Source organism: Lycorma delicatula, chromosome 4 (genome assembly GCF_047948215.1).
Source record: "Lycorma delicatula isolate Av1 chromosome 4, ASM4794821v1, whole genome shotgun sequence".
NCBI classification, from domain to species: domain Eukaryota; kingdom Metazoa; phylum Arthropoda; class Insecta; order Hemiptera; family Fulgoridae; genus Lycorma; species Lycorma delicatula.
The window spans coordinates 108,825,426-108,838,487 of NC_134458.1; the positions used below are offsets into that span (position 1 = coordinate 108,825,426).

Genomic DNA, 13,062 nt, shown 5'->3' on the forward strand with positions numbered 1-13,062 from the left:
ATGTTTGCTGATTATTATATTGGGATATAACAATTATTAACCTAACAAACAGGTTTTGTTATTAAAACATGAAAAAGAATTTAAATAAACTTATGTTAATTTTCACCTACCATGTTACAATCTGAAAATATTTATATCATCTTTTGTTTTTGTATAATTATCTTTCTATGGATATATTAGTCCTTCAATCTCATATGACCTCTATTCCCACACGTCTATACAGATTTTATGTTAATGATTGTTATATTCAATAGATAACAAATAATCAGCAAACATTAAATTCATACAGATTTTTTTCAGATTATTATAGATATTACACTGTTATACAAAATTCTGTCAAGTAAGAAGTGGTTTCTATATGTACTTTTCCCATTGAATTCAAAAATGTTAACAGAACTTTTCTGTCACCATTTAAGACTGAACAGAGTGTATCTTGTAATTTCTATAACATGTTATAGAAATTATGCAATTACGATATTACACATTATAATACAGGGTTATCATAAAAGAATGGTGCAGTTTCTGTAATTCATAGGAAGATTGTAGGGAAATTTCTAGAAGTTATATATTGGCCTGAAAGCCTCCAACCCAAAAGTCTGTTTATCAGCAGTTGTAACCACAACGTTAGTTCTTGTATTGTTGTTGCGGTGAGTTTAGTGAGTTACTATGTTCTCGGATAAAGACAAAGCAAAGTGTGTTTTATTGATGGCTGAATTAAAATCCGTAATTTTAGTTCAACGTGCATTTCGGAAGAGATCCACCACACAAAAATAACATAACACGTTGGTTCAAACAATTCGAAGAAACTGGATCAGTTAAGAAACAGAAATCAACCGGCAGACCAAGTGTACCAGACAAAACGGTTGAACTAATTAGACAATCGGCAATTAGAAGTTCTGGGAAGTCCATCCTCCGTCGAAGCATCGAATTAGGTATTCCAAAATCAACAGTTCACAAAGTTTTACATAAAAAAATGAAATTACATGCTTATAAAATACAGATACTGCAGGAATTGAAACCCGATGATGGTGTAAAACGTTATAATTTCGCTGTTGAAATCTTGGACACAATAAGTGAAAACGAATCATTTTTAGATGATATAATTTTACAGACGAAGCTATATTCCATGTGAATGGATATGTTAACAGACACAATTCACGAATATGGGGCTCTGAAAACCCACACACAATTATTGAGAAACAACGCGATTTGCCTAAAGTTAATGTTTGGTGTGGTGTGATGAAAAATCGTGTAATAGGGCCTTTCTTCTTTGCTGAAAAAACAATTAATGGAGTTGTGTATCTTGACATGTTAACCAATTATTGCTTTCCTCAGCTGGATGAACTGGAAAACATTCATATACTTCATTTCCAACAAGATGGTGCTCCCTTGCACTTCAATGTATCAGTCACGAACACGTTGAACGAAAAATTTGGAGATCGATGGATAGGTCAGCAAGAACTCATACTTTGGCCTCCAAGGAGTCCAGACCTGACACCTTGCGATTTTTTCTTGTGGGGGTACATCAAAAGCGTTGTTTATACACAAAAAATTCGCGACCTAAACCGTTAAAAAACATGATTAATGAAGCAATGCCAACCATTAACGAAGTAATGTTAACTAATGTTTGGAAAGAAGTTGAGTATCGTTGGACATTTGTCGAGCGACTAAGGGCGCACATATTAAAATTTATTAATTTATTATTAATTAATTATGTAAAAAAATGTTTGAGACGACAAATTTGAAAAATAAAAAATAAACTAAGTAATTCTGTTTTAATTTAAACCATGTTCAAAACCGCAACATTTTTATGATAACCTGTACATAAATGAATAAAACAAAAATTGTAATGACTAAGCATTTAAAAATGATTAGTTTGTTAGGAAGGAAGGTCTGCAATGGCATAGAACAATACTATTAGCCATAAATGCTGGGTGATGCAATTCTAAAATGAGTCAGAAGATGGCTTTCTTATACAATCATCATTGTTTGTCAAAGTGACGTCACAAATAACATCTGTTTTGATTATAATATCAGAGTTACTGATTCAAGCCACAGCCATTCTGTGTTCAATGTTAACTCTGTCAACATCTGTACATCTTTCATGTGTGCTGAAATAATATAGTTCAGTGTAAATGTTTCTGTTATGACATATTCTAAATTTACATTTCATCTTTTGAATTCAAGTATAGTGAATATTTTTTGTAGTGTTTGTATATTATGTGACTTTTCAAAATGCCTAGAAATTGTGTAACTTCCACACCCTCCAAACAGATTTTGCTACATTTGTGGTGAGGTAACATTTAAATTTCAGAAACACAGATTTACTCCTTTCAACAAAAAATGTTATGAGCATTATTTTGGCTGTAAGGTTGGTGACAAAGGTAAACATTGGGCCCCTCACATTTGTTATGCTACTTGGTGTCACATTCCTTATAAACAGGTTAAAGGGTTCTCAGCAAATAAAATTTGCTGTTCCAAAGATTTGGTGCAAACCAAAAGAATATGACACAGATTGTTACTTTTGTCTGACTAATATTACGAGCATTAGTTCAAAATCAAAACATACTATTTCATATCCTAATTTACTACTGCCATGAGGCCTGTGGCTCAGAGTGAACTGCCTATGCCTAAACCACCAGAAAATATCATACTTAGTGATGATCAACAACATAAAGATTTGGCAATGGATAATAATGATGTAAGGGTTAATCCAAACTATGAAGATTCGTGTTCACCTAATGAAACACATCTACTAACATAAGGGGACCTCAATGACCTTGTACGAGATTAATTTATCAAAAAAGGAGGCAGAATTTTTAGGCTCATGATTAAAAAGTTAGAGCCTCGTCACACCATGAAACATTATAATAGGCATGATTTCAAGAATTTCTTTGTATTTCAAGATTGACTTGTTTTTTGTCTGTAATGGAATCATCTGATCATGAATACAAAAGAGAGGAGTGATATTTGTTTATTGATTCGTCTAAAACTAGTCTGAAAACTGTACTTCTGCATATTGAGAATTAATTGCCACTAGCTTACGCTGCGGAACTGAAAGAAATTTACGTGAAAATGAAACTTGTTAAACAGCAGTAACTCCAGGAAAGAATAATGTTGTTAATGCACCACCGTTGAGTCATAAAACATTTATTTACCTTCACTCCATATAAAGCTGGGGCTTATAAAAAACTTTGTGAAAGCAGTGGATTGAAGTGGACTTGGATTTGCTTACTTAAAAAATACTTTTCCAAAGATTAATGAAATAAAACTCAAAGAAGGGATCTTTACAGAACCTAAAATTAGAGATTTATTTAAAAATCATAATTTTGATAGTACATTAAATGAGATGGAGAAAGCTGCATGCAAGTCTTTTAAGATCATTTGCCAGAACTTCTTAGGAAACCATAAATCTGCAAATTACAAAGAAATAGTGGATGATCTTTTAAAATCACAGGATGCTACATGTCACTGAAGATTCACTTCTTGGACTCAAAATTGGGTTTCTTCCAAATCTAGGAGCAGTCAGCGATGAAAATTGTGAATGGTTCTTCCAAATCTAGGAGCAGTCAGCGATGAAAATTGTGAATGGTTCTATCAGAACATTTTGGAAATAGAAAAGCAAAAGCACTACCAAGGCAAGTAGGTTCTGAGTATGCTAGCTGAATATTGTTGGACCCTAAAGATGTTCACGACACAAAATATCGTAGAAAATTAAACATTACTACCTTTTTGGGTAAGATTTAGATTAGTCAGAATACTAATCTAATCTTATTATACTAAGAATGCATTTTAAATACTTAATGTTGTAAAATTAAAACAGTTTTCTCTACAAATCTTTACGTGATAAAGATTAATTCTGAAATTATATTTGAATTCAGCATCAAAAATGCTATTAGATTCACTCATTTTTACTTCTGGGACAAAAAATAAATTAAATTTTGTACACCAGTAGTGTTATTATTACTATAAACATTATAGATAAAAAATCACCTGCATTAATGTATATGCGAGAAAAAATAAAAGTTAAAAAAACACATGGAGGCTTAAACCAGAGATCTCTTGATTATGAGACTGCAACACTTACAACTCAGTTACTTCTGCCGCTGTGACTGCAGATCTACAAATAAATTACATGTACCAGTGAAAATCTTTAAATTAAGTTTATCAGAAATAGGGCCAATTGGAAGCTGCCATTTTTTATTTAAAGTAGGAACCCTCCTCCTACCACCTGCAAAAGGACACTGATAAGATCCATTGTAAGCTAACTGCTACCCTTGTGATAATGTAGGTGTAACAGTTGCAGTAAGAAAATCATTACTTTAAGCAATATTTTCCTTTTAATGACAAGTACAATTAATTACCTTCTTGTAGCGTATTAGATGGTTTAATTTTTATTTTGCATTAAATGCAATATATACACTGCACGCCTTTAAAAAACAAGCAGCAGCTGTCCTGCAAATAGTACTAATAATGGGTGGAAATCTATGAAAAACTAATTGCAGATTTCTGAACTGGGGTACAATCTTCTCAGTAGTTTCTGAGAGCACAAATTTTAACTGAATGTTTAACTAGTGAAAAATTTTTTTGTAGCTGGATTTTCAAAAGGAAACTGCTTCTGAGATAATTCTGCTCTACAGCAATCATTTAATATTTCATTTCCCATTTCCTATTTTCTTTTCTAATAAATCTCACTAACAAGTATGTATTATTTAAACCATCCTCAGAGTTCTTGCATCCATCAAGTATAGTTTTCCTCTCTTCCTATTTCTTCAGAAACAATTCCATTCTTTTCCTTATTTACTTTGTTGTAAGTTTCATTTTCTCTATTTATCATAGTACAGACAAAAGTTTTATTATTACTTATCCTCACTTTCTGCTTTTTCTTTCACCTTCTTATTAACTTCCTCCACCAAAACTTTCCTGCTTAAATCAACTACTAACTAAACACTCAGTACTGTCTAATGGAATTCCTCATTCTATAGCTTGATCTCTGAAGTTATTAAATTTATATACATATACTCTTTAGTAATAATCTCTTTACAAATCTTCCTAATCACAAAATCACACAAATTCTTTACAAATGAGAATAACATAATCATGTTCCCAAATATACTTCCAATTTTTTAACTTCAGTCGATGGTTCAAAGCTATAGGAATATATTATAAAAGTTCAATAAAATTTATTTTATGATAATGACTTATGGAAGAATGGTAATGTCTTAATCTTTCATTCAGAAGCTTCTTGGTTTGAATAACATACAGGATTAACATTTTTTACAAGCTAGAAAGAATTAATCTCTTATCAGTCTTAATAAAAAACCTATCAATTGTAATCAGGAAATCAGTCTATTTAGGGGTATTCCATTTCAATTCAACAAATGATCAGTGCATTACTATTTTTGATTATACTTGGTATATAACTACCCACCTTTTAATGGCCAAAAAATATTTTTTTATATTTTCAAAAGTTTTTTCTTGAGTAATAGATATTATTACTAACTTGCCAACAGGTACAAACAATCATTTTCATCACTTTTCCACTTATTTTACATTATACAAAGGTTAAAATGGGCTTTTTGGAAAGAGTAAAGATGGAACTTCATCTTCATGTACTCAAAATTCATTTTGTTACATAACCAAATCTTGAAATGTTTACTGAAGTTACGTTTACAATTTGTTTTTTCAAATTTTGGGTCCAAAATAAATAATGAAGGGCTTAAGGTAACAGGCCTGTTTTTTACCTTTTAACTCTTAGGTACTAGTAGTACTTACAAAAAAAAATTGGACTGTCACAGTGTCCTTCATTAAAAAAATAACGGCGGTCAAATCGTAAGAATTTGAAAATGTCTCATTTTTTGGGACACCAAACCACATATGGGACAGGTGGCAAAAATCTGAAATGTTCACAGCAGTAATTACTTTAAAACCATATAAAATTTATTTTGTTAGTCAAAGGGGTTGATGAGTAATGAAGCCCAGAAAACCGCTAAAAACACCATTCCTTCTAACCATAAACAACATATCCAAAAATACTGATGTTATGTATTTTTTCAGATTACAAAAATTACAACTAAACTCATTAGAATGAATAAATTGATAATTAATAAATAGTCAATTACAGAATGGTAAATAATAATTACAAAATAATAAACTATTCAAATATATTAACAAGTTGTTCAATTCACTTTTACATTAACTTATTCCTGCTAATGGAAATTATGAATAAATCTTGCACTTTTTGACAACAAACTTAACTAACATAAGATTATTGACTGTCCTTTGAAGGCTTGCTTTAGTCACAGTCCTTGTTACAGTTCCACCAATACCATCACATGGTTCTTTTCCATGGTATGAGGCAAAAAAAATGTCATTCAGCTGTGATTTCAATATCTTCTTGATGGTAGCACAAATTTATGAAAATTTTTTTTTTATACTGGGCTGAGGAGCCATCAGAAAAATAAAAAAAATTGTTTAACTTCTAACAGTGCTTTTACTTTACTTATAACTTGCTTTTGGAAGCAGAAGAACGATATAGTATTGTGCTTTAAGTACTCACTAATCACACAGTAGTTAGGCTTTGTAATTTTCCTTCTTTTTTAAAAAAGTTTTTGATCAGTGATGTGAGTGGATTCTGTATCACAAAAGAAAAATTTTGAGAAGTCTCCCATTACAATACATTACCCTCCAAGTTTATCCAAGTACTCTTGAAATGGAAGAATTTGAATAGTTAGTTCACAACGGTCAACACAAACTCACTGTTTGAAGATAATTTCAGAATCAAAATCATCCCAGCTCTCTGGCACTAATCCTAGCACTTCATTAGTGCCTGGAAATTTTTCACACTATAACAGCATGCACGTTACCATGGTTTAAAGGAGAATTTTATAATCATTTTTAGAGCATATAACATGAGTTTTACATTTTGGTGGGTGATACACAGACTCGGTACCTGACTCATCAGCCAGAACACAAAATTTAAGTCTTAAATCAGCAAATTTTGAAAAACCAATTTTTAAATTATGTTTTTCTTTGAAGGTTGTACAATTTTTTTAAGTTACATAAGATAAACCTTGTCTTACAGACACAATCCTCCTTGGCTGGCATCATTCTGGTAAAAATCTTGGACACATTTAATAAGAATTTCATCAATTATGTGACTGGGTTCTTGTGGCAAAATTCCACTTGTTTTAACTAATTATTTGAATTGATGGGCTAAATACTGACTAACACTAAACTCATTTTGAATGCTACAACTGCTCGGTAATAAACTTAAAATATTACTTTTTCCACAGTTGATGTAACCGTTTTCATTTTATCCTTTATTTTAATGATTAATTCTTCATATTCCCTACCTAAACCAGCATAATTTTAAAATATTTAAATCAAAGGAATCGTTCAATTTACTAGCAACTGACTCGACTTTTTTCTAACTTTATTTTTTTAAATTGGTTCCTTTGTGCTGTTCAATAATTTTTGAACCTTAACAAGGGGAAATACCAAGTGCTGAACAAGCTTTATTCACAGACTTGACTATAACACATTGAGGCTCAAATATAACATTCTGGTTCGCTTCCTGCATTTTGTTCACAGTATTCTGCCTGGAATTAATTTTAAATTTGGATTACGTGTTGAAAGTGTCAAAGACATATTTCTCAAAGAGATTTCTTAACTGGTTTAGTGTGACAACTAAACGGATCAGAGCACCTTTTCCCAATAATATGAAAATATTTAACTAAATCTTCGGTTTTATGAAAAGTACAGATATTTTTTGTTTCAGTACATCCACTTCTTAAAGATATCAATGTTATTTGCTGTTCAGTAAACTCTAAAATATCGTGCAATACTGAAGATCTATTGTAAGTCAATCTGTGAATACTGTTTCAGAGTGAATGACAATTGAACACTTCATAATCCATTTTTATAAAATGCAAGGGTTTTTATAACAACAATACAGTATAAACTACAAAACTACCAATTGCACCTCACTTTCTTATCCCAGTTTCTCTACAGCTAAAATAAAAATTTCTCTAATTAATAAAATTAACAATAAAAGAGAAGTTCACTTTTAATAAAATTACATTAATAAACAAGTGTACATTACCTGACCATAGTAACAACAGTAACAATAGCAACAATACCACATATCACATTGAAATAAAAACAGTAACTGAGCCTTCTACAATGTCTAGATTCAACATGCAAACATTCAAGCAAACATATTTAGTGAAAACATTCATGGCCAAGCATGTCTATTCACTTTCATGTTTAAACATGAGTTTGTTTACTCATGTTAATAATGACTCATACTTTAAGTATGTATGACTCATACCTAAAGTATGAGTCATACTTTAAGTAACAAAACTATTTAGAACATAAGATATCTCACTATAGACATTTCAAAATATTTTGTGCAGCAGGCCTACATTATCTGAAAAATACTTGCTGTGAATTTTTTGGATACATTGTTCATGGTTAGAAGGAATGGTGTTTTTAGCGGTTTTGATGATTTCATTACTTGTCAACCCCTTTGAATAACAAAATAAATTTTAAAATGGTTTTAGAGTAGATAAAAACTACTTACTGCTGTAAACATTATAGATTTTTGCCACTTATTCCACATGTGGTTTTTGGGCCCAAAAAATTAGACATTTTCAAAATCTTATGATTTGGTGGCCATTTTTTTTTTTTTAATGAAGGACACTGTAATAGTCCAATTTTATTGTTATAAGTACTACTATTACCTTAAGAGTTAAAAGGTAAAAAACAGATCTGTTACCTTAACCCCTTTTTTGAGCCCAAAATTAAAAAAAAAAACAATTTGTAAATGTAACTTCAGTAAACATAACAAGATTTGGTTATGTAACAAATTGAATTTTGAGTACACTATGATGAAGTTCTATCTTTACTCTTTCCAAAAAAAATCCTTTTGACCTTTGTATGATATAAAATAAGAATGCTACAGCTCATGGAAAAAGTGATGAAAATGATTGTTTTTACCTGTTGGCAAGTTAGAAATTTTTTTTTAAATATAAAAATATTTTCTGGTCACTAAAAGGCAAGTAGTTATCATATACAAAATATCATCAAAATCAAAAATAGTGATGCAATTTATCGAATTAAAATGGAATACTACTTATACCTTTTAAGACTAATCATAAAATCTGGATATTAATAATTTGAAATTCAGAATAATTTATACGTCTAATAAACAAAATAGGTTTTTAACCAAAAAAATTAATTATAAACTTTAAATAATGGTTCTACTGCTGTTAAAATTTAATTGCCAATTCATCTTTCGAATTCCTGTACAAATTAACCTATATTAAAAATGTATGTATATGAGTAAGTCCAGATTATAATAAATGAAGAAAAAATATATAACAGCAAATAATCTTTTAATCTAAAACAATTAATTACAGATTATCCTTAACAAGTGATAAATAATGACATCAGTAGCGAATTCAATGAATATTTGTTTGCTGGGTAATGTATAATAATTCTATATTTAATTATACTGAATTAAATGTATGATGTTCTGCAATATTTGAGCCTGAATTTCAGAGTTTAGTTACAGATTTAAAAATAATTTTGAAAAGTTATGAATAATCTTTTTCCAGAAAGTAAAATAAACGGAAATGCTGCTTAAAAAAATAAGTCAAGAATAATATTAAAATATATTACCTCAAAATTTTTATTATCAATACACCACAAGCCTTTCACAATGTTAACACATGATGCACTCAACCTAAATACTGTAGAGAATCTACTAATGATATCTTTCACATCATCAGCATTTTGTCTATGAACATATAAGCACAAGAATACAATTAAACATTACATGAAACTTCTGATAAAATAACATGTTATACTGTAATACTTATCAAAATAAAAATTCAAACCAATCAATTAATTCAAAAGTTTTCTTCAGTTCCTTGTATTTTTTATGAGAAGAGAGCAGTAAACATCACTTCTGTACATAATCTTGCAATTTCAACTAAATTTAGAAATATATATATATATATATATATATTCATTTAATTAAACATTTCATTTCAATCATGACTGAGAATGAAGGGTCCTGTGAAATTACTTTCATGATAAAATTAAAGTAAAATATGTCTTATCTTAATGTTCTGTACTAGGCAGTTTATATTAATACAATTTAAAATATAATTAACAGTATAGAAGAATAATATGAATCTTAAAAAGATTAATTTCAATAAATTATATATATTAATAAACAATGAACCATAAAATATTTACAAATTAAATTCTTATAATGAAAATTTAATATTCACAGTTGACATTTACAATAATAGAATGTTAAATTATTTAATGTCAATATTGGCATAAACAAGGACCACTACATTGAAACATCAGTATATAGAAAACCTAAATCAAATAATATAACAATTCATAAAATATCAAATAATATAACAATTCATAAAGTATCAAATCACCCTTGTTCTCATAAAATTATTCTTTTGTCATTGTAAGATACAAAAAGTATTTATACACTAATAATATCATTGAAAACATTACTTAAACTTGCAATAAATAATAAATTGGGTTTATCTAATATGGCAGACCATCTAATAAACATTCTATTTCTCATATTAACACAGATTTAGAAATTAATAAAGGTGACATCAAATTAAATATATAAGAAAAATATTACATGCATAAATACAAACAAAATTCCATTTGATAATTTGAATTTGATTTTGCAAATCAAATTTCAGTTTGATTTTAATGTTTGAAGGAGACACTTATAAAAACATATAGCAACACTCATTTAAATTAATACTCAATTTTCATTATTTTGGTTATTTTTATTTTTTTATTTTTATTATGCAATAATGGAAGTTTTCAATCATGACTTCGGATATAGAATCCAACAAAAGTACTTTCATGAAAAATTAAGGTAAGATATGTTTTATCTCAATATTCTGTAAAAGGTGGTTTATTTAATAAACTTTAAACATAATTTAACAGTACAGAGGAATAATATGAATCTTAAAAAGATGTGTATGTATACGATGGCTATTATTTTCAAGGTTTGATTGGTCGCGAAATAAAAACCTGCACAAAAATCGGAAGAACCTTTGCACAGCGTCTGTAGTATGGCCTTCAATTACGCCGCATCAATTTGTTTAGTTCTGAACACGCAGCTAGCACGTAAACATGTCTACAACAATAGCATCTCCGGCCAAGTGTGAAGTGCGTGCGGTAATTCAATGTCTTCAGGCTGAGGGGTGTAATGCAGCTGAAATTCATAGATGAATAAGTAATGTGTATGGTGAAACTTCAATGAGTAACAGCAAAGTGCGACAATGGTAGAGGAACTTTAAAGCAGGACGTACAGATGTCCATGATGCAGGCGGTCAGGGAAGGAAGCGAGTGCCAACCGATGATTTCGTTGGGCGAGTGGATGAGGTGATTCGAGAAAATCATCGGTTCACAGTTTCTGTATTGAGCGATTTGTTTCCTGAAATTTCAAGGTCAGCTCTCCACACCATTGTGAGTGACAGACTTCAGTACTGCAAACTGTGTGTGAGGTGGGTTCTCAAGATGCTGTCCAAAAATCACAAAACAATGAGAATGGACGCCTTCTTAACGTTTCTCCACTGCTACCACAATGAAGGAGAAGATTTTTTGAATAATTGTCTCAGGGGTCGAGACATGGGTCCATTTCGAAACTGAAGAAACAAAAGAACAATCCAAACAGTGGATGCATTCTCATTCTCCCAGGAAATCAAAGAAGTTCAAGCGAACCTTCTCCAACAGAAAGTGTATGGCTACTGTGTTCTGGGATCGGAATGGAGTTCTCTCGGTGGAATTCATGGAACATGCCACGACCATCACTGCAGCCTCATACTGCGCGACTCTTCAATGTCTACGAAGAGCAATTCAGAATAAGCGGAGAGGAATGTTGACATCGGGCATTGTCTTTCTCCATGACAATGCTCGGCCGCACACTGCAGCTGTAACAAAGAAGCTCCTGCAGCGTTTTCGTTGGGAAGCGTTTGATCACCCACCATATAGCCCGGACTTGGCTCTATCCAATTTTCACCTCTTTGCTCACATGAAACGCTGGCTAGGAAGACAACATTTTGGCACAGACATCGAGCTGCAGGCCAGTGTAGATACATGGCTGAAAACACAGACGGCTCCGTTCTATGACGAGGGTATTGGAACCACGCTATGACAAATGTCTAAATCAACGTGCGACTATGTAGAGAAATAGCGTAAATATGTAATAAAATTTTTTTTATTTTCACTGTGGTTTTAATTTCATGACCGATCGGACCTTAAAATAAAAATAACCCTCATGTATATATATTTGAATACAGGGTGTTTTAAAACTATGTGATATTTTTCAATTTCATGTACATTGATTAATTACACATGAATGAAAGAGCAACTCAACAGTTTTAGCTGTGCATAAGCTCATAAACTATTTCCTGTGTCTTTTGCCAGAAAGTGCTAGTAGCAAAGATGGTGACTCTTCAACAGAAAGCATTTGTATTTTGCAGTTTGCAAAGTGTAAACCTGAAATTATTGTTCAACATGGGTTCTATTTGCAGTTCAGTTATGATACCCTGAGTAATAACAACATTCGTAGATGGTAAAAACAATTTGAAACCACCGACTGTATTTGTAAAGGGAAGAGTACAGATGACAGTGTGTCCAAAGACAGTGTTGAATGTGTAAAGAGAGTCTTTTGTGCAAAGTTCTAGGAAATCTGTTAGGAAGACTAGCTGTGAATTGACAATTCCAGTGTGTGGAGGTTTTAAGGAAATGCTTGCATCCATATAGTTTACAGCTGTTACAAGCTCTAAAGCCTATGGATTATGGTTTGTGTGCTAGCTTTGCAAATGAAATGATGCCATGACGAATAGGACTTACTTTATCGTATCGTATTTAGTGATGAAACATCTCATGTTAATGGAAAAGTAAACACTCATAATGTATATATCTAGAGATCAGAAAATCCTCAATAATACTGCAGTGTAAACAAAACTCCACAAAACTGAATCACTTTTTTGCTGCATCCTG

At 30.9% G+C, this 13,062-nt stretch overlaps 1 protein-coding gene across 1 annotated transcript in view; it reads right to left on the minus strand.

The window, feature by feature from the left end:
• Elys (AT hook containing transcription factor 1 homolog) overlaps positions 1-13,062 on the minus strand; it is a 133,560-nt gene that overhangs the window by 52,400 nt on the left and 68,098 nt on the right. The window contains exon 17 of the mRNA XM_075363892.1: positions 9,685-9,802. Coding sequence (XP_075220007.1) covers positions 9,685-9,802 — 118 coding nt within the window. The remainder of the gene's footprint in view (positions 1-9,684; positions 9,803-13,062) is intronic.